Source organism: Panthera pardus, unplaced genomic scaffold, assembly GCF_024362965.1.
Source record: "Panthera pardus isolate Hobbes unplaced genomic scaffold, ASM2436296v1 HiC_scaffold_6, whole genome shotgun sequence".
Classification (NCBI taxonomy): Eukaryota; Metazoa; Chordata; class Mammalia; order Carnivora; family Felidae; genus Panthera; species Panthera pardus.
Window position 1 is genome coordinate 86,720,571 of NW_026526991.1, and position 22,289 is coordinate 86,742,859.

The following is a 22,289-nucleotide window of genomic DNA, read 5'->3' on the forward strand; positions in this document are numbered from 1 at the left end:
GGTGACCTACTTCTTTCCTTCCTACCCATCACACTCTCATAACTGTGGACATATAAACTGCAGTAAGTTTTGCCTGGTTGTTTTGGCTGAGGTTTACTGAATGTCAGAATTCACAAAATGGCCTTTCTGGCTCTACTCCCTTAGTGATGGATACTTGGTTGGCATATGCACCTGTTTCTCCAGTGTTTCCTCATCAGACAGTCTCGTCCTCTAGTTCTTGCAGGTAGTTATGAAGGCCCTGCCTCTTTATCTGTCTTCCTCTCTTCTCACATTGCCCCCTGTGGGCCTAGATGGGTAAAGGGAAGGGTTGGACTGTACTTTCCTTGCCATCAGTACAGCTAAATGGATGATGCAGGATGAGGAGGAAGGGGGCCATCTGATCTTGGGTACTGATTTGGGGGTAAAGAGCTTTAAGGAAGTGATACCAATATTGTATTTTAAATTGAGATTTTATTTAGGAAATTGTTCTGTCACTGCAACAAGGCTCTCTAGTCCATGAATTAATATCATAACATATGCTCAAGTACCACACAAACATCCCATGTGTAAATTACTGCACAAGAAATTCATGCCCTATTGTGTCCTACAGCTTCATTAGTTCATGAAGCTACATGAGTTAGATGAACCCAAAGGGGATTTTGTCATGTGGTGTGTAAAAGGAGAATGTGGGGAGATATTTGCCACTTTTCTGGGGTGGGGGGGGACAAGGTTGATTTGTTATGATCTTTTATTTCAGTTTCTGTGATACTCAGGCTGCAACAGGTGACATGGGACTCATGAGCTGTGGTTGTAAACTTTCATTAGTTTGTTGAACACCATTGTTCAGTAAATATTTATTGTTTATTTAGGATTTATGAAGGGCTATCACATAACAGATGAAATACAAAGCAGGAGCATTGAAGCCTGAGTAACGGACCTTGTCAGCCCCAACTCAACTTAGCTAAACGTAGCCTCACTGAACCTGATCCGAGACTCTGCTTCCTGGGCTTGCTGCAGCTCTCTGATCCTGGAATCCTCTTCAGTTCCAGCTAGATGCTGCGTCAGGCACTTCGTAGATTTGGTCAAAAACTGGTACGCGGACCTACGCTGAAGGAACCGGTGGCTGAGAATGACCCACAGAGAAGACTGAGCACTCTGGATTTAGTGGCCCTGGGTGTAGGCCGCACAGTGGGTGTAGGTGTGTATATCCTGGCTGGTGAGGTGGTCAGAAATCAGGCAGGACCATCCTTTGTGATTTGTGTTTTGGTGGCCATCCTGTCTTCTCTATTGGCTGGGCTGTGCTATGCAGAGATTAGTGCCCGGGTTCCCCATTCTGGTTCTGCATATCTCTACAGCTATGTCACTATAGGTGAACTCTGGGCCTTCGTCACTGGCTGGAACCTCATCCTCTCCCTTGTTGCTGAGAAAGCCATTGCGTTCAGCACATGGATCTTAATTTTTGACAACCTGCGTGGAAACCAGGTCTCTCAGACTGTGCAAGAGAGAATCTCAGGGCACATTTCCCATTTCCTTAGAGAATATCTAGAATTCTTTGTTCTTGGTTTTATGGTGGTGTTCATAGAGTTCAGGTATTTTTGGTATTTCTGGCCATTATCAACTTCCACACTTGCCAAAGTGTTCACATTGGTGAAAATTCTGGTTCTCAGTTTTGTCATCATCTCTGGCTTCATTAAGGGGGACCTGCACAACTGGAAGCTCACAGAAGAGGACTATGTAAAGGCTGGGCTCAATGACACCTCAAGCTTGGGCCCCCTGGGCTCTGGAGGATTTGTGCCTTTTGGGTTCGAGGGGATTCTCCGTGGAGCAGCTATCTGTTTCTATGCATTTATTGGTTTTGAGAGTATTGTTGCCAGAGTTGAAAAAGCCCAGAATCCCCAGCGTTCCATCCCGATGGGCATTGTGGTTTCACTGTTCATCTGCCTTCTGGTATATTTTGGTGTCTCTTCAGCACTTACGCTCATGGTGCCTTACTACCAGATTCATTCTGGGAGCACCTTGCCTGAGGTATTTCTCCATATTGGCTGGGTCCCTGCCTACTATGTGGTAGCTTTTGCATTGCTGTGCATTCTTTCCACCAGCCTTTGGGGCTTTGTGAGGCCGATGCGTAGGGTGTTATACATGATGGCAAAGGATGGCCTCCTGTTCGATGTCCTTACCCGTATCTCTTACCGCGAATACATCATTATCATAATCATTGTGATGATTGGAACAGTTGCAGTCATTATATCATTCCTTGGCGTCACTGATATCTTGGACCTCAGGTCGGTTGTGTCCCTGATTTCTTACTCCCTAGTTGCGATTTGTGTTCTCATCCTCAGGTATCAGCCTGAGAGGAGGAATGGGGGAAATGAAGCAGAGGAGCAGGAGGAGAATGTACCTGCAGAAGAGAGGCTGACTCTACAGCGACTACTTTTTCCAGGCAGCTCCTCCCCCACTCCACTCTCTGGCCGGGTTGTCTATGTTTGTTCCTCACTGCTTGTTCTCCTAATTATTCCTCTTTGCTTGGTGCTGACCCAGTGGCCAGTTCTGCTTTCTGGAGACCCAGTGTGGATTTCAGTGGTTGTGCTTCTCTTGGTGCTCATCACTGGGCTCACTGGGGTCATCTGGAGACAGCCACAGAGCTCCAGTTCCCTTCGCTTTAAGGTCCCTGCTCTGCCTCTCCTCCCACTACTGAGCCTCTTTGTGAATGTTTGCCTTATGATGCAGATGACATCTGGCACCTGGGTGGTATTTGGTGTGTGGGTGCTGACTGGGTTTGTTATCTACTTTGGCTATGGGGTCCATCACAGCTGGGTCACTAACCCCACTTAAGTTTGGCCAAAAGTGTAGACCTTGAACTCAGCTGTGTCAGCACATATGCAGTCAGACATCATCACACCTGAATGCAGTCAGGTCCCCCTGCCTAATAATGCAGTACTCTTGATCACATGGAAAAGTAGGCCTCCCATGGGATGCTGGTGGGTGAATACTAATAGAGCTCTGTGTATATTGTGGAGTGAAGGATGTGCCTTTGCTCATTCTTTTTTTTTTCTTTTGTTTTTTTTTTTTCCTTTTTGACTTGTCTACTTATATTGCGTCTATAGTTGGTTACAGGCTTTAAAATATTATTATTAAAAGAAACTAGAAAAAAATTTATTTTCTTGGTTAAATATCCAGTAGCTGTGGGATGCCTGGCTGGCTCAGTCAGTAGAGCATGCAATTCTTCTCTCAGGGTGGTAACTTTGAGCCCCATGTTGTGTACAGAGATTATTTAAAAAAAATAGCCAGTAGCAGAATTACTGGATCATAGGTACTTTTATTCTTAATTTTTTGAGGAACCTGCATACTGCTTTCCACAGTGGCTGCACCAACTGACATTCCCAACAATAATATCTGAGTGTTCCTTTTCCTCCATATCCTGGACAATACTTGCTTATCTTGTCTTTTTGATTTTAGCCATCCTGACAGGTTTAAAGTGATATCCAATTGTAGTGTTAATTTACATTTCCCTGTCATTAGTGATGGTGAACACCTTTCCAAGTGTCTGTTGCCCATCTGTATGTCATCTTTGGAAAAATGTTTATTTAGTTTCTCTGCCCATTTTTTAAATGGTCTGAGTTGTATAAGTTCTTTCTGTATTTTGTGTATTAACCCATTATTGGATATATCATTTACAAATATCTTCCCTTATTCAGCGGGTTGCCTTTCTCTCTTGATGCTGGTTTCCTTTTCAGGGCAAAAGCTTTTTAGTTACATGAATTCAAAAAGATATATGCACCCATATGTTTATTGTGGCATAGTTTACAATAGCCAGGACATGGAAGCAGCCCAAATGTCCCTTGATAGATGAATAAAGAAGATGTAATATCTATCAAATTATCTATCTATCTATTATCTATCTATCTGTCATGGAATATTACTGAGCTATAAAAAAGAATGGAATCTTGGCATTTGTAACAACATGGATGGACCTAGAGGAAATAATATTACATGAAATAAGTCTGTTCAGAGTAAGACAAACACCAGATGGTTCCACTCTTATACCAATTTAAGAAATAAAACAATAACAACAAAAAAAGGAAAAAGTGAGACAAAGAGTAAAAACAACCCCATACACTCAAATATAGGGAAAAAACTGTTGGTTGTCAAAGTGAAGTGGGTACAGGGATGGGTGAAATAGATAAAGGGAATTAAGAGTATACATATCAGGATGAGCACTGAGAAATGTGTGGAATCGTTGAATCATTATGTAGTACACTTAGAATAATATGACATTGTATGCTAATTATACTTCAACAAAAACAACAAAAACAAGAAACTAGAATCAAACCAAAAAAAAAAAAAACATGAAATATGGCCCCTGCCCTTAAGGGGCTTATATTCTAATACAAGGGGTAAAGCATAGCTGTAACACAAAGTAGAAAGTGTTGTCATACTAAGTAATATACAAATAAAGTGTCCTGGGAATTCAGAGTGGTGGAGGATCCCATGGGGTTGGCACAGTGGTGAGGGTTGATTGGTGAAATCAGAGAAGACTTTGTAGAGGAATGGCATTTGAGTCGGCTCTCTCCAAGACAGGTTAGGATTTTCCCACATGTGGGCAGCGGTGAGAGACTGTAGGCTGAGAGAACAACACTTGGAGAAGCACAGGAAAATGAAGCAGTGTTCAGAACACACTGAACACACTGTAGTGTGTGTAGCCTGAGCCTTGGCTGTGAGAGGGGCCAACAGAACATGCACAGGTGGATTGGAGCCAGAGCGCTCCTCTGAGCACAAAACACTTGGATTTGAACTCACTACCCATAATGAAAATCCCTAGGGTTGGTTCTTCTACTGGGTGATATCTGTGTTCTTGGACTTGAAAGTTTCTCTACTCTTGTCTGCTTTGGTCCACCTGCTCAGAAAGTGCACAGCTGGGAGCCAAGTATCCTGGATTCTGCTCTTGTTCCCACCATTAACTAGCAATGTGACCTTGAGCAAGCCTTTTGGTTCCTTCAATGTTTTGCTTATTTATTTTTATTTTTTTGTAACACGAGACGTCAGAACTGATTATTTCTAAAGTTAGGTTCACTTACAGAATTCTAGGATTTCCTCTGGTTCTTGTGTCTTGTTATTCTCTCAGCTAGGTCTCTCTACTGCAGGCAACCTGAACCTGCATCCTGCCCACTTTTCACTACAACCCATGTTGGAGTTATAAGGATGTGATAAATAACATCCCATTTCTCACTCCTATGTTTGGAACAACTGATAATCAAGACATAGAGACAGTTGATTAAACACTTAGCTTTTGATCTGTAGCCCAATTGGCTTGCTAAGCCTGCATCACTAAATTAAACAGACTTATTCCTCATCACAAGTAATGCGAAGCAATCTCCACAAGATGCCACAGGAAAGATTCTGCTTTAATTAGATTTTTTATGTGTGAGCAGGTTGCAATGCATGTGCTTCGGTCAGTTTGGCCTGGAAAAAAAAGGAAAACCAATAAAAAAATGGAAGGGGCTGAGCTGGGCATGATTAGTGCTGTTTCTTTAACTCACTAATCAAAGTGACAGTGAGGAGGGCAGTACTATTCCTGAGTTGGGGGGGGGGCAGGAATAGTACTCTGTCAGTGGTTCTCAGTTTTCAGCAGGTGTCACCATACCCTGAGGACTTGTGACAAAACAGATTGCTGGTCCCTGGCCCCAGCATTTAGAATTCAGTAGGTCTGGGTAGAGCCCACAACATGTACTTCTAACAAGATCCCAGTTGATGCTGATGCTTCTGGTCCTGGGACCACATATAGAAAACCAAGTCTCCACATGGAAAGATGGAAGTGAAGGACACAAAGTTGCCTTTTGAACACTTGCCTTCATTTCATGAAACATTTAGATTAAAATACCATTGTTAATCCAATCACCATGGGGAAATCATTGTGAATCATTTCACAATGTATATGTATGCCAGATAACCACAATGTATACTTTAAATATCTTAAATATTATATGTCAATTTTACCTCAATAAAGCTGAAATAAAAAATAAAATACCACAGTTATCTGAGTGTCTTTATTTTTGTATATTGTTCCTGATTGTAGATCATAGGTAAGGACTATATCTTGTTCGCTCCCCCAGAGCATTCTCCTGTACCCAGACACACAATGAGCATTTAATAATTCATGGTGAATTGAATAGAGCTTTACACATTTCTTTGGTACAGAAATTCTCCTTCCTTTTAGGCTAGCACTGTCTTTCTCCTTTAAAACTATCTTCCTGGAGCCTTCCTTGACAAACAGCATTTGTCTCCACCCTAGACAAAACTATATCTAGAAGTGTATCTAGATCTGTACCCAACATCTAGAACTGTACCCCAGCACTTGTAGTTTTGCCTTTGTGTGGCTCTGCCTGGAGTTCTACTGACTGTCCTGTCTGTTCCATCAGAGTGGAGTCTTGCTCAGAACAAGGAGCAGATTCTCTACTCCCTCTAGACTCAGTGGTAAGAACCATGTTCACTCAAAGAGCAGCAGCCCTGGGGCAGCTGATTGCCTGACATGACCTCTCCTGGTCTTGCTCCATCCATATTCATGGGACATGGAGAGGGGCCAAGGTACAAAAATTAAGAGAAGTCTACCTGACTTCAGGGAATCCCTGAAGATGAGACTGGCTCCAGCTTGGGCACAACAGACATCTTTCTTAAAGAGTCAGAGTTTTATGGTTGGCATATGGGGGCCAGTGTTTTTCTATTGTATTTATGTATGAGGCCTTACTAGAAAAGAAGGATGGGAAGCTACTTTCTTACTTGTGGAATCTGTCACGTTTCCAACAGAGAGTAGGTGCTTCCGGGGAAGCCTGCTAGAGGCAGGATTACCCATATACTTATCCCTTCCTTTAGATGCTTTCTTGGGAGACTGGTGCAAAAATCTTGTTGAAGCATCTTCAATTATTTTGGGTAAAGAGAATTTACACCCCAAATGGGAAGAAAAATGAACTGAAATAGGAGGAATTACTAACTGGACAGGGATTGAGACATCATTACTTTGGAAGGGAAGGTATGAGTAGAAACTGAGAAAGAGGTGTTGGTCAAGGGTCACTTCCTGGAGAGGGTGCCTATGGAGCAATTTGGGAAGTAGAAGAAGGACAGATGAACTGGAAAAGAAATGGGACAGTATTCTAGGCTGCATGGACCTCTAGGAGGCATGAGATATTGAGACTTTTGTGAGGGATGTGTGTTGGCATTTGAAGGGAATTTATGACCCAGGTTTGTATTGTGTATTGTGCATCATGTCATGGAGTAAGATTTCTGAATCAGGAAGGAATGAGAGGAGGAGTTAAGATGGGGGAGACATAGCTGGAACCTGGGCTTTCCTCATCCCTCAAACACAGCTGTCAGCTCACTTGGAAAACCAGGAAACCTATCTGCAGAGTGGCAGAAGGATTTCCACAGTTAGAAGGAGAAATCTTGGCAGGTGTGAGGTATGCTAAAGTGAATTGGGAGAAAGATGGCAGGCTGTAGAGGGGAGGGAACCCTTTCCATGGAGAGACAAAAGAGAGAAAAAGAGACCCGGTTTGAGAAAGTGCTGCATCAAGTTCACACAAAGGGAAAACCTTTCTGGACCATGGACTGGAGAGTGAGAAGTACTGAGTGTCCCAGTTACGTTTTGCTTGCATTTGGGGCTCAAAGTCTGAAATTTTGGAATTGCACAACCTTCTAGAGTTGAGCTGTAGAGCTGTTGCTTGTGCTCCTGGGGAGGAGGGAGCTGGCCCCACAGTGCTAGCTTGGTATAGGGATCTCTGGGATGCACTGGACATAAAAAGTCCCCTTCCTGGAGTACTTGTGGTAGAGGATGTATTGCCTCCCCAAGGACAAAATACTCTGCAGGTGCCAGCAAAAGGCCTTTCATTAGTGGGGGACAGAGGCACACTCAGATGGAATATAACCTTTGCGGTTTTTAGCAGTGCTACTCCATAGATCCCTAACACTGCTCAGGTGTGGGACAGTTTTTCAGGGACAGAGAACTTCCAGCATGGAGAGGCTCTACTCTGGAGGAGGGGAGTGGATCTGCACAGTGCCAGTCTCACACTGGAGTGCAAGAGTCCCAGACCAGGATGAGGGACTGGGGTAGTGCCTTTTTCCCCCTAACACCAACATGGTGGGACTTCAGAGATCAGACAGCGACGCCCAGTAGAGTCGGGACCTGCATACACTGAACCCTGGTCCCATGCTGGCAGCTGCTTATTAATTGCAGCAGAACTGACTCTGAGCCAATGCAGCAGACCTCTCCTCCAGACCAGCACAGCCAGCACCTCTCATGCACCAAGTGCACTGAAAATGAAGTGCTTCAAAATGACACCTGCAGTCCTTTTTTTTTCTTTTTTCCTTCTTCTTCTTCTTCTTTTCTTTGGAGTCAGTCTCATAGTGTCTTGTTGGTTTTATTCAGTTGCTTTTCTTTTTCCCGATTTTTTTGTGTAACAGGCTTCTCCCTCATCCCTTTTATCCAGGGTTACTTCAACAAACAAACCAAAGCACACCTGGTTAAAGGTCCAAACACTCTACCACTCCAAGCAAGGAGGAACCCTGCAGAGGACTGACCAGTGGGAAAGAGCAGCAAAATGCAACAGCAGAGTGCACACCAAAAATACTTACTGGAGTGCCAGGCTCTGGGCAGTGTATGGCCCCGTTTTAATATAGTGGTAACTCTCAGTTGTAGGAACCACAACAAGCTTTTAAATCACATAAAAGACAGAAACTTAGCCAAATGACTAGACAGAGGAATTCTCTCCAAAAGAAAGGTTAAGAAGAAATCTCAGCCAGGTACTTGATCAAACAGATAGAAGGAATATATCTGAACAAGAATTTAGACAACAGTCATAAGACTACTAGCTGGGCTTGAAAAAAAAAAAGCATAGAAGACACGAGAGAAACCCCTGATGCAGAGATCAAATACCTAAGAACTAGTCAGGATGAAATAAAAATTTTTATACCTAGGTGGGGCTGGGTGGATAGTTGGTTAAGTGTCTGACTCTTCATTTTGGCTCAGGCCAAGATCTCCTGATTGTAATTCGAACCACACATCAGGATCCCCACTGACAGTGTGGAGCCTGCTTGGGATTTTCTCTCTCTCTCTCTCTCTCTCTCTCACACACACACACACACACACGCACACACACACACACAATGAAACAACTACGTAAACTTTTTAAAATTGCTGTAACTGAGATGCAAAACAAACTGGATACAGTGACAACGAGAATTGAAGAAGCAGAGGAGAGAATAGGTGATATAGAAGATAAAATTATGAAAAATAATGAATCTGGAAAAAAAGAGGGAAAGGAAATTATTAGATCACAAGCGAGACTTAGAGAACTGATTCCTTGAAATGAAAAAATATTCATATTATGGGAACCCAGAAGAAGAGTGAGCAAAAGGGGTAGAATATTGATTTAAACAAATTATACCTGAGAACTTCCCTAATCTGGGGAAAGAAACAGGTTTTCAAATCCAAGAGGCACAGAGAACTCCCCTCAAATGAACAAAAACAAGGCAACACCACAATATATCATAGTGAAACTTACAAAAATACAAATATAAAGAGAATTCTGAAAGCAGCTAGGGATAAAATGTCCTTAACCTACAGGGGTATACTTTTAAAGTTAGTAGTAGACCTGCACGTGGAAACTTGGGAGGCTAGAAGGGAGTGGCAAAAAAAATATTCAATGTGCTGAATGGGAAAAATGTGCAGCCAAGAATCCTTTATCTAACAAGGCTGTCATTCAGAATAGAAGGAGAAAAAAGACCTTCCCAGACAAAAAATAAGAAGTTTGTGACCACTAAACCAGCCTTGCAGGAAATTTTAAAGAGGACTCTGAGTGGAGGGAAAAAAAAAAAAAAGATCAAAGCAACAAGACTACAAAGTACCAGAGAACGTCACCAGTAACAGCAACTCTATAGGTAACACAATGGCACTAAATTCATATCTTTCAATAATCACTCTTAATATAAAGGGACTAAATGGTCCAGCAACAGACATAGGGTATCAGAATGGATAAACAAATCAAGATCCATCCATACATTGCCTACAAGAGACTCATTTTAGACCTAAAGGCACCTGCAGGTTGAGAGCGAGGGGATGGAGAACCGTCTGTCATGCTAATGGAGGTCAAAAGAAAGCTAGATTAGCCACACTTATATCAGACAAAGTAGATTTTAAACCAAAGACTGTAACAAGAGATGAGGAAAGGCATTATCTCATAATTAAGGAGTCTATGCATCAGGAAGATCTAACAATTGTAAATATTTTTGTCCCAACTTGGAGCACCCAAATATAGAACTTAATAACAAACATGAAGAAAATCATTGATAATAATACAATAGTAGTCGGGGACCTTAATACCCCAATTACAACAATGGACAGATCATTTAAGCAGAAAAACAACAAGAAAACAATGGTTTTGAAAGACACTGGACCAGATGGACTTAACAGATACATTCAGAACATTTCACACTAACGTTCTTCTCAAGGGCACATGGAACATTCTCCACAATAGATACCATACTGGGTCACAAATCAGCCCTCAACAGGTAAAGAAAGATTGAGATTATACCATGGAGTTTTTCAGAGCATAACACTACGAAATTTGAAATCAACCATCAGAAAAAAATTTGGAAGGCCCTCAAATATATGGAAAGTTAAAAGAAAATCTTACTAAAGAATGACTGGGTTAACCAGGAAATTAAAGAAGCAATAAAAAAAAATTACATGGAAGCCAATGAAAATGAAAACAGGACAGTACAAACTCTTTGGGATGCAGTAAAGGCAGTCCTAACAGGAAAATACATTGCAATCCATTCCTATTTCAAGAAGCAAGAAAAGTCATAAATACACAAGCTAAGCTTACACCTAAAGGAGGTAGAAAAAGATCAGGAAATGAAGCCTAACGCTAGCAGAAGGAGGGAAATAATAAAGATTAGAGCAATAATAAAGGATTTGGAAACAAACAAACAAAAAAACCCAAAAACCCAGTAGAACAGATCAATAAATCTAAGTGCTGGTTCTTTGAAAGAAGAAAGAAAATTGATAAACTCATAACCAGACTTACCATAAAGAAAAGAAAGAGGACCCAAATAGATAAAATCACAAATGATAGAGGAGAGATCACAGCCAACACCACAGAAATACCAACATTATAAGAAAATACTATGAAAAAATAAATGCCAATAACCTGGGCAGCAAATGGACAATCTCCTAGAAACTCACAAACTACCAAAATTGAAATAGGAAGAAATAGAAAATTTGAACAGCAAGGTATCTATTATCAGAAATTCCAACAAACGAGTCCTGGGCAATATGGCTTCCCAGGGGAATTCTACAAGAACTTAAAGAAGGGTTAATACCTATTCTTCTCCAGCTGTTCCAAAAAATAGAAATGGAGGGAAAGCTTCCAAACTCATTCTATAAAGCCAGCATTACTTGATTCACAAACCAGACAAAGACCTGACTAAAAAGGAGAATTACAGGCCAATATCCCTGATGAAACTGGATGCAAAAATTCTCAACAAGATACTAGCAAATTGAATTCAATAGTACACTAAAAGAATTATTCAACATGATCAAGTGGGATTTATTCCTGGGCTGCAGGGATGGTTCAATAACCACAAATTAATCAACATTATATATCACATTAATAAAAGAAAGGATAATTACCACATGATCCTCTCAATAGATGCAGAAAAAGCACTCGACAAAACACAGCATACTTTCTTTGTAAAAAAACAAAAGCAAAAACAAAATCTTCATAAAGTGGTTATAGAAAGAACATACCTTGAGATCATATAGGCCATATGTGAAAGACCCATAGCTAATATCATCCTCAATGGGGAAAAACTGAGAGTTTTCCTAAGGTCAGGAATATGACAGGGATGTCCACTCTCATAAATGTTGTTCATGGAGTGTTGGAAGTCCAGGCTTGAGCAATCAGACAACACAAAGAAATAAAAGGCATTCAAATTGGCAACAAGAAGTCAAACTTTCACTCTATGCAGATGACATGATACTCTACATGGAAAACCTGAAAGACTCCACGAAAAAAATGCTAGAACTGAAACATGAAATCAGCCAAGTCATAGGATAAAAAACCAATGTACAAAAATCTGTGGCATTTCTATACACCAATAATGAAGCAGCAGAAAGAGAAATCAAGGAATTGATCCCATTTGCAGCAGACCAAAAACCATAAAATACCTAGGAATAAACTTAACCAAAGCGGTAAAGATTTATACACTGAAAACTGTACTCCCAAAGCCAAGACTACACTGTATACACTGTTGAATAAAAGTGTCTGGTTTGGGGGCACCTGGGTGGCGCAGTCGGTTAAGCGTCCGACTTCAGCCAGGTCACGATCTCAACGGTCCGTGAGTTCGAGCCCCGCGTCAGTCTCTGGGCTGATGGCTCAGAGCCTGGAGCCTGTTTCCGATTCTGTGTCTCCCTCTCTCTCTGTCCCTCCCCCGTTCATGCTCTGTCTCTCTCTGTCCCAAAAATAAATAAACGTTGAAAAAAAAATTAAAAAAAAAAAAGTGTCTGGTTTGTCTGGGTTCTGTTTCATTGTGTGCAGAAGGGCTCTGTTGTTTTCCAGGAAAGAATGCACAATATATAGGTATACAAGGAAACATTAATCAATCATATGGGCTAAGGGTCCTGGCTAAAGCTTCAAGACTACTAACTTGATTGCAGTGGCCCAGGCAACTCAAAGAGGTCGCCTAAGATTCTGCCAGAATGAGGGCATTCACCCTGGTGTCCTAGGTGAAGAAGGCTCAGAGATCTGGGAGCCCTGGCTGAACAGAGGGTGTATGTTGCTGGTGGGGTGGGAGTACAGTGGCCTGAGCTCTTGGAGATGTGTGTCCTGGTGTCCTGAGCTGGGCTGAGTGGAGGTGGTTGGAGGGGAGGACAACCCCATCAGCTTAGGGAGGACTCCAGGCTCAGGGTCTGTCTTAGAGCATATTCTCTGCAGGAGGCCCAGAGGGGAAGAGAAGAGAACGGGAAACAGACATTTCAGACCCATCCAGCCTCATTCCTTCCCCTCTACCCACCCTCACCTAGCTAAGTCCAGCCTCTCAATGGGCCATTTCACACTTATTACACACCCACTGTGTGCTCCAAGCTCCAAAGTGTTCTTGGCCCATTCTCACCCCAGGAACCACTGCCTTCCCCTTGCAACCACACAGATCCTCAGTATTCTCAGTCCCTAGCTTGATCTCAGAGCCCAGAAGCCTCTTTGGGAGCCTGGGATGTAGAACCTAGATTTTTGGGACATACCATGGAGACCCTGAAGAAGTGGGGGAAGGGAAGGTTGGGAGAGAGCCCCACGATTTCCTGAGGACAGGATGATGGCTTAAATTAGCAAGAAAGATTCAAGTGAGAGGAGATGAAGAACTTCTCTTGAGCAGACATCACTACTTGTTTTCTGAAGCTAAAATCTTGATACAGGGATTGAGTAAGATGAATAGGGTCACATAGAGAGAGATCCTCTCCCCAGGATTGTTTGGGTTCAGCAAAGTGTGGTGGGGGAAGGGGAGACCACCTGGAACAAACAGTTGGTAAACAAGGTGAGGCTCTGGGGGAATCTGTGGTTTCCATGTGGAGGCCTGGGTCCTGTCCTGCACACACCCTGTAATTGTGAAATTATGCGGAATCCTCTGGGCTCTCAGACATCAGTGATCTTGGAGGAGAAAAGATGCAGAGGCTGAGCAGATTCCTTTCTCTCCTGCAAACCTGTGCTAGGAGCTGAGGGGGAGTCTCCCTCCAGCGTAAGTGGAGGCAGAGGTGGTAGGACAACCTGCGGCAACAGTCACCATTTGCCTCTGTCTTCTCCTGAGATTAAGTGGCTTTGGGATGACCAGGTAATCAGGCCTTCCCTGAGGTCCCAGAGCTGACAAGGGTCCCTTTCAACCTTGGGCAGCACTGAGCTATGGGCTCTCCCCACCACTCAATGCCTGTCAGGAAGGGACAGGGTCACCATGGAGGACCGAGTTCCCCAGGTGGGACTGAATTACCTAGGAGGTTTTCCTTGGTCACCCTATCCCACTCACCAATTTCCTGATGGAGAGAGGTCTCTTCAGCTCTCCTAAACACCTGACAGCATTTGCCTAGAGGAAGAGAGAAGAGATAGTAGGCATATGGCAGGAAGAGAGAGAGGGGGGCAAATGTCCTTCCTGTCATTGGGCTCTGAGCCTTGTTCTACCCCCTAGATTCTGAAAGGTGTGAAAGGTGTAGAAATGAACTTAAATGGGGGCAGATTGGTAGGATGCAGCAGGGTGGAGAGATGGAGGTAATGGGAGAGTGGAGCCCACTGGGAGTTGGGGTTTTCTGTGGAGGTGAGCCAGGAGGGGGGAGGGAGGCAGGCTGGGTGCGGTGGAAGGTGGTGAAGGTGGGAGGGAACAGAGCGGGAGGTGGGCAGTGCAGGGGGTCAGAGGGATGGGGGTGAGCAGGGGAGGGAGGTGGAGGAACCAGGATGGGGCAATACCTGATGGAAACTCAGAGATGGTCAGGGTGGTGGGTTGTCTGGAAGGACTGGAGCAGGATCCCACTGAGAGGAGCCCAGAACCCCCTCCCCCAAGCATGGAAGTAGTTTCTTTTGGTTAGGGAAGTGGGTTCAGGGTGTAGGGACGCTGAGAGGATAGGGGGTAAAGCTGGTGGATCACAGATGGGTCAGACATTTCCTGGGGAAGGGGAACCATGATCAACAGGGCAGATTCAGAGAAGGAAGTACAGAGATCACTGCTTGCAACACTCTCACTTGACAGACAGGAGCCAGAGGCCCTGCAGGAGGGAATACTCAGTGTCTCCTGCTATGAGATGGCTGCCTCTGGAAAACCTGCCCCGGACTCCTAGTCTAGGAGTCCTTCTTGTTCCCCATTTGGAGGACCCTGGACTCTGTCCCCATTCTCTTGGCTTTATGGAATGGGAAGAGGTGGAGAAGGACTTCTGCTAGACTGGGGTAATAATCCCCCTTCCTCCTCCTCTAGTGACTCCTTTCTAGCCTTCCAGCTGGGCTTCTAGGCCTCCCATGCACTGACACCTATTCCTTCTCCTTCTCGCCCTCCCTCCACAGACTCCCAGGATCTGGTCTCTTAGCTCCGTCTGGGCAGCCATTGCAGTGTTTAGTCCTCCCTGCCCTGCTGTAGACTCATAGTCTGACTCCAGTCTGAACCACCCCCTCTCCTCCTCCAGCAGATTACCCTCCTAGTCCTTTGCAAAATCACTGGTTACTCTCCTCCTCTGGGATGTCTTCCGTGATTAAATCGCCTGGTTCTGGATCCCACACTGTTTCTTTCTAAACCACAGGAAATGTACCTGCAGGCCTTTCCTTGTTCTGGTTTCTTCTGTTTCCTGACTGGTTTTCCTGGTTTTCTCCTTTCTCTTCAGACTCCATGTATGCACCAGGAGGGCCAGAACTGCCCTGGAGAATTGCCTGAGCCCCTCCGTGTTCTCTGTGTTCTGGGAATGGCAGAGATAATGATGTCCAACTGGGTCTCACCCCAAGGACGGAGGTGGCAGTGCAGACCCTTCCCTGTCTGTATCTCTGTGTTTTATTGGGGTGTAGACTTCACCTCCTGGTTGCATCCTTCTCCTGTCTTGGTTGCCCTTGACGCAGTTAACAGGCCTCTTATGGCTGCTGCCCTGGAGCTCCTGGGATGATGGGACAGGTGTGTGTTGCAGGGAGTATGGCCGGAGTCACAAAAGATGAGTCCATAAACAAAATGCAGTTAAGTGAAGGTCCTCATACTCATGTTGGAATGAGGCTCCGACTCCAGAAGGAAGCTTCTTTTTATTAGGATACTTGCTAAAGACTATGTGCATAAAGTCAGCTAAGCATGTGTATTAATCAATTTACTGGTTTAGCTTTTCAAGGTTGAATTTCGAGTTAATTGGTTTCTATAACACTAGGAAGGGTCAGGTGGGAAGAAGGATCTGGCCCTGGACAATGTTAATGGCTCTAGGCGTTCCTTGTTCCTTAGGGAGCTGCAGCCTGCTTTCAGCTGTGTAAATATGGTCCTAAGGCCTTTCACCTTCTCCAGCCTTTCCCTTTTGAAGTCTCTTCCTTTGATGCTTCTCTTCTGCATCTCCCACAGGTGTGGGGAGTGGCAGACAGTACCACTGTGATTTCTCAACTTGGGCTTCACACTGCACCTGACCACTTGCTTCCTGGTTGGGTCTCTGCAAACGTGTTTTCCTTCTCAGGCTTGTCTTCCACCCTCACTTTCCTTCCTCCACTCCCTCCTCACACAGTCCACCTATCTCCAAAGCCTGAGTTCTCTCTGCAAGCTCTCTCTTTCCTGAGAACCTTGGGGTTGGCCTCCTGCCTGGCAAGGAGGATGTGTGGATGGAGATCTGGGTGGAGGAGATCTGGGTCCTGGCTCTGGTGAGGCACCAGGCCTAGCTCTGGGCCCATCTGTGCATTTGTTGCCACCTTAAAGCCATTCTGATAACTGCAGGGTTGGGGTCATTGCTGAGAAAGGAAAGGGGGAGGGCCTGGTTGGCTTTTAGAGGGAAGCAGGCCTCATAATTGTATATTGACATTGGAGGTTTTCTCAGGGAGCCTTTGAATACCTACCTGGCCTGGGAGTGAAAGCCAGTGAGGAAAGTCAAGTAGCAGGGATACATCTAGATGGAGAGAGGTAATTGAAACTCTGTCCTCAAGTCTCAAACCTACAATTCAAATTCTCCTTCCCCAAAAGTGCCCTAAAAGGGAAACAATCTGAAACTAAAGCAGGAGGAAGTGATATCAGACCTGAGAAGAACTTCCCAATAAATCCTAAAGTGTATTTGGATACCACTGCTTCTGACAGTTGCCCAACTTTACAATGCCTCTCATCCCAGTGAGCTGCCCCTCCCTTCCCCAGGCTCCCTGATCTCATCATGCTCAGCTCATTGTGCCTATTCAGAAAAGCCCAGTTTCCTCAGCCTTCCCTACTCCAGTATGAGTGTGGCTATGGGCAAGATGCTAATCTGGTAAGTCCCTTCTGTGGTCTAACTGCAGTCCTGCATGGAGCACTGGAAGTGGAGAGAACCTCCATATGCCCATAAGAACTGCAGATGGGAAGGAGGCCAGAGGAAGGACCCTGCGAGGAAGGTTCTGAGGGAGGGCAGTTCTACCTCAAGTTCTCCTCCATCCTCCTCTCTCCTGCCCCACTGGGTCTGTGGAGATGAAGACCATGGGACAGAGTGGTACACACCCTGGAGAACTCTCTCTGCTTGGGCTTCAGGATTCACAGGTGCTGGGGGGAGGGGAAGCTGAGTTCCATCATGGCCCTTGTTATTGTCTTCTGTAGAGTGGGTATATTGGGGAGGGAAGAGGGGAGGCAGTGTTTGTCTCAATCAGCCTGAGTCCATCTGGTCTCACCCAGAGTCCCTTTGAAGCCATTTTCTCTCCAGGCACCAAAATCCAGTCCCTCATAAGCTCCCATGATGATAGGTCCTCCTCTACTCCTCCCGCCCCCACCAAGTACAGCACCCTTTATTGGGGGCTGAGAATCACCAAATTCTCCTGACTACTCCCACCCCCTCTGTTTCTGCTGTCACTGCTTGGACATCTTGGCCAGGAGCCCTGGCTCTGTGCACGCAAGGTGGGGACTGTGTCCAGGCGCCCTCCCTCTGAGGTACCATTTTTCCCTTGCCTCATTTGCTGCCACCCACCTTACTGAGTTAAGTTAAACAGTAATACTCTGTACGCTCCAGCCCCATGGAGCTGGACTCTGGGAAGACGAAAACAATTCCTGGTCCTTCTCATCTGGCTGCCTTATAGTTTTTCCCCTGCTACCTGGTATACTCATTTATGTATGTGATAATATCAGAATAGTTTTGACTTCGGGAATTTATAGTAGAATGGGCACCTTGAGAGCCCCTAAAGGTGATTGGCTTTTGTCTCAGTCCTTAGCAAGGAGGAGGCTGTCTGCTGCCTCTTCCATTCTGGGGAAGGTGTGTGGGAGCTGCACCCAGAGGGTCCAAGGGGAAAATGCAAACACCAGAGTATATTAGGAGGCACATGGCGAGAGGGAAAGAAAGGGGGAGGGTTTTATCTTTTCAGGTTTCCCCCATGAGTGGAAAGTTGGAATAAGGTGTTTGAAATCCTGGCATGTTTTTCTCTTCTTGTTTTCTTAGGAAGGAGTCCTGGATTGGGGAATGACATGGAGTTCTTGTGTGTGATGGACTATGCAGAAAGGGTTGTGCGTGGCACGCCTGCATGCACATATTCACCCATCAGTTCACAAGTTTGCACATGTGCCCCCCTCCCCCAAACTGGCCCCATTCCACGGAGTCAATGCATTCAATCTAGTTACTATCACTTCCTCACCTTAGCTCCTAGGAGAGGGGAGGAAGTAAGGCTAGTCAGAACACTGGGTCATACTCAAGCCAGAAGTTCCCAGCTGAGGGTAAAGAGAACAGGACAGAGCCTTCCCTTGGTCTGTAGTTAGGTTTTCTTCCCTGTCCCTCTTATCCTTCCTTCTCGGTCCTTTCAGTGCTCACCTCCCTCCCTAGGAGACCCAACTTTTGAGGTTAAAAGAGGGTCAGTAGCAGCAAGCAGGATTTGGAGGAGGAGTCAGTAGGTGAGAAGAGGGATGGGAGGAGCAAGGAGCATTGAAGGGCCTGATAGAGAGGATCCCTGGGAAGAGAGTTGAGGACCCTGAATGGCCCCTCCTCTCCATGTGTACAGGGCTGTGGTGGGAGGGAACAAGATTAGAACAGGAAAAGCACATTTCTGTCTATAACTCTGAAGAGCCTCTGCAAACACGGGACAAAGAGAAAATAATGAATGAAGAGAAGTTTCTCTTGCAGCTCAGGATGTAGGAAGAGAGGAGCAGGGGCCGTGGGACTCTGAGGGGCAGAGGGGTGTGTGTGCTGAGGGTGAGGGTGTGCACTGCATGGTGTTTGTGGTGTACGTGTCTGTGCTCTGTGGTTAACAGTTGTGTGCATTCTCATGTGTGTAAACATATCACATGGGGAAGGGTACAGCTTTGACATGCTCACAACAAGTGAGGTGAGCAGTCTTCCCACTGGGGCCTATGAAGTATGCTTCTCTGCTAAGAGCAGCAGTCAGCACAAAATGGGAAGACCCTTGGATTGAGAATAAAGAAAATGTGGGTTCAAGTTATGACTCTAGCTGTCAGGTGGGACCCTGTGAAGCATCACCTGTGTGAGCTGGGATGTCACCTGCTGAACAACCATAAAGGAAAAGCCATGTGGCCCTTCTGTGTCAGCAGCCCAAGTCAGGGGGGCCAGAAAAGGCAAGGGGACTGGATGGGTGATGGCATTTCAGGGGCCAGAGACAATATGGGATGATAGTGGGAAGACTGTAAGAGGAGTTTCCTGAATTCAGAAATTCACAGGTTCTTGCTGGAGCCAAGGACTCCAGCCTGCAGCCCAGCCCTATCTCAGTACCCAGGGCTCAGGGCTGGCTCTGCAGGGAGAGAGCCCTTCTCTGCCGCCCTCTTGTGGCCACCAAGCCTATCGCAGGTCTCTACTGAGAAGGTTCTGCTCAAGTTGTTCTAGCCAAGTCCCTTGTCCCCTGGTGGAAATTGTCTATATCAGGAGAAGGGACCTTTGCTCCTCTAACCTCATCTTTCCCCCCATCTCCCTTGGTTTCTGGAAACATTCACGTCTCTTTAAGGCTGGGATAGTCTTCCTGAGATTTCACCCTCTTTACCATTGCCTGAAGATTTAAGCTCTACTTTTGGGGATGTGTGGTGGAGACAAGGGGCTGAGATCAAGATATTGAGCAGAGTTCCTCCTTGGGTTCCATCTACATCCTCAGCTTCCCAGAGTTTTGGAGTTTTCAGGTAAAAACTTCAGGAGTAGTGACATTCCTGGGGGAAATTGGTGTGGAGCAGACCAGGCATTATGTGTCTAGGCTTCTGTGAATTTGCACCTGAGCTCAGTCCCTCAGCCTCAGCAGGGAGGTGGATTGGCAGGAGCCAGGATCAAGAGACAGGGATGCTGGAGGGAGATGATGTATTTGACAGATGCTGATGGGACTCCTTATCTGCTAGCTCTGGAATCCCCTCCCACCCACCAGGCTGCCCTTGACCTGCTCCTTCTAGTGCTCAGTGCTCATTAGTGACTGCCTGTCTTTGGGGGAGACATCCAGGGAGCCAAGTGCCATTGGTTGGGGAAGGGGGAGGTGAGGAGGAAGGAGGGACATGAGGTAAGTGATGGAGGAGGAGGGGTAGGAATGACTGGGATTCAAACTGGGGTCCAATGATCACTGGGGTGCTTGGAAGTCTTGGTAGCGCAAACTGTCCTGGGTGAGTGAGGGTGGGGGTGGGAAGGATTATTTATAGGGGTTGCATTCCACTGATTATGGCACTGTTTTGGTTGTGAAATATGAGCCAAGGACTTTATTGAGAGCTTCTTATGTACAAGAAGGGTTACAGGTGCCAAGAGGGAATAAAAGAAGGAAGGACACACATATTTTTTGTTCCCCATTCCCATATTTGAAGCCCAGCCCCATCTCCTCTCTGGATTGATTCACCCATGTGGGCCTGTCTGAGTGTTGCAAAGAGTCACTAAGCAGTTCTGGTCCAGGATGCAGGAGCAAGGGTCTCAGACTTTCTGTTCTGGACACCCTGTCCCCCTCTGGCAATACATCTGCAGTGGGTCTCCTGTCTCTCCTCACTCTTCTTCTCACAGAATACTCCAGTCATGTAGATACATGGCCAAAGGGAACCTGGAGTACCCTTCCAGAATTTCCAGTGGCTCCCAGTGGAAGGATTAGGGAGGGGAAGGGCCCAGCCTCAAGGTCTGTCGGGCCAGCATAGCAGGAAGGGAAGTGACCTGTATCTGGATCCTGGGGAATGTTCTGTGAGAAGCAGAGTGCTGCAGTCAGAGCTGGAAGTGCATCCTAACCTGGCACAGACCACCTTCCACACAAAGGGCTGCCCTCATCTCTGTGCCCTCTGAGCCAGCCCACCTCTGGAATTCCAGGGCAACAGGGGGAGGGTGCACAAAAGGGGAGAGATGGACACAGGGACAGGGACAGAAAGGCTCAGTAAATTCAAGCCAAGTCCAACAGTTGGGACTTGTAAGGCAGATCAGGTTCTAGCACCCTGAGTGTCCAAGAGACCAAGACACAGAGTCAACAGAGACAGTGGGCAGTGAAACAGAGACAGGCAGTCAGACCCAGAGACAGGAGAGAGGAAAGAGAGGAACATCCAGAGAGCAGAAAGAAAGATCCAAAATAGACACCCAGACACACCTAGAGGCCAGAGATAGTAGGGTCATACAGGGACTCAGAGACAGGAGCTGGACTCAGGCTCAAGGGGTAGCCATAGACCCAAAGCCAAAGACCGATCCATGGACATGGGGCCAGGGCTGAGGAGGTAGCCAGAGAAGTGCAAGCAGAGATGGAGGGAGAGGGAGACAGAGAAGGAAAGGAGGGGGTGGGGGGCAGAGAAAGAGGCAGTGAGAGGTTGCCGAAAGTGGGATGCGGACTCTGAGTCAAGGACTCTGCTGCTGCTGCTGCTGTGTGTGTGTGTGTGTGTATGGCAGGAACACAACTATTCAGAGCTCCATACAAAATGGCAGAGTCCTCCAGTGCTGAAGGAGACCCCACACCCCGCCTGAAGGACTGCTCTGAGCAGTGGAGGTGGAGGGGGGAGAACAGGAACAAGATGCGAGTTACAGAAAGACTGAGATGGACAAGAAATGGCAGAGACTGAGATCAGAGGTAGAAAAAGTGAGAGTGGAGAAGAGAGTAGAGAAATGGACAGAAGACAGAGGGAAACAGGAGGAGAAGGAATATGATGGAGGAGGGTGTGCAGAGAGACAGCGAGAGGGAGGGTGCCTCTCACTGCAGGAGGGAGAGAGGGGCAGGGAGAGGGACAGGCTGTGGAGAATTAGATGAGGGGAAAGGGGGAAAACAAGGAGGGCACCTGTCTCCTCAGAGGGGCTGGGCTGGGATGAAACAGCCCTGTGGGGAGGTGGGGAGGTGGTCAGTGAGGGCTTTTTAGGGTTACCTTGTCTCTCTCTTGTTTTAAGTACAATGAACCTATTCCACACAACCATCTTCTTCACTGGCGCACTTACAACTGCTGCTGCAGGTGCCTGGTCACCTGGCATCCTCTGTGGGGATTGTCTTCACAGCCTGCAGCACAGCTCTGAGCATCCTCACCAGAGGCACATGTTTGTCCTTTAGGGTGGATCTAATTATTGAGAATTGTCAAGTTTTCTCCGAGGCTGGAGAAAAAGTGGAGGACCCAGCTGGGAAGCCATATTTCCAGTTAAATACAAGGTGAATGTGGGAGGACACAGTGGAGGATGTGCCCTCCTCCAAAATGGCTCTGAA

General features: G+C 46.0%; 2 protein-coding genes across 2 annotated transcripts in view; both read left to right on the forward strand.

Annotated features, from left to right (window-relative positions):
- LOC109268710 (cationic amino acid transporter 3-like) overlaps positions 1-22,289 on the forward strand; it is a 215,065-nt gene that overhangs the window by 57,490 nt on the left and 135,286 nt on the right. The window lies entirely within an intron of this gene.
- LOC109268712 (cationic amino acid transporter 3-like) lies at positions 988-2,811 on the forward strand. Its single transcript, XM_053895783.1, has one exon. It carries the CDS (start codon positions 1,033-1,035, stop codon positions 2,809-2,811), a length of 1,779 nt encoding a protein of 592 aa, XP_053751758.1. The 5' UTR covers positions 988-1,032.

Coding starts and splice junctions, on each gene's coding strand:
- LOC109268712 (XM_053895783.1), top strand. CDS start 1,033: ATGCTGCGTCAGGCACTTCGTAGATTTGGTCAAAAACTGGTACGCGGA.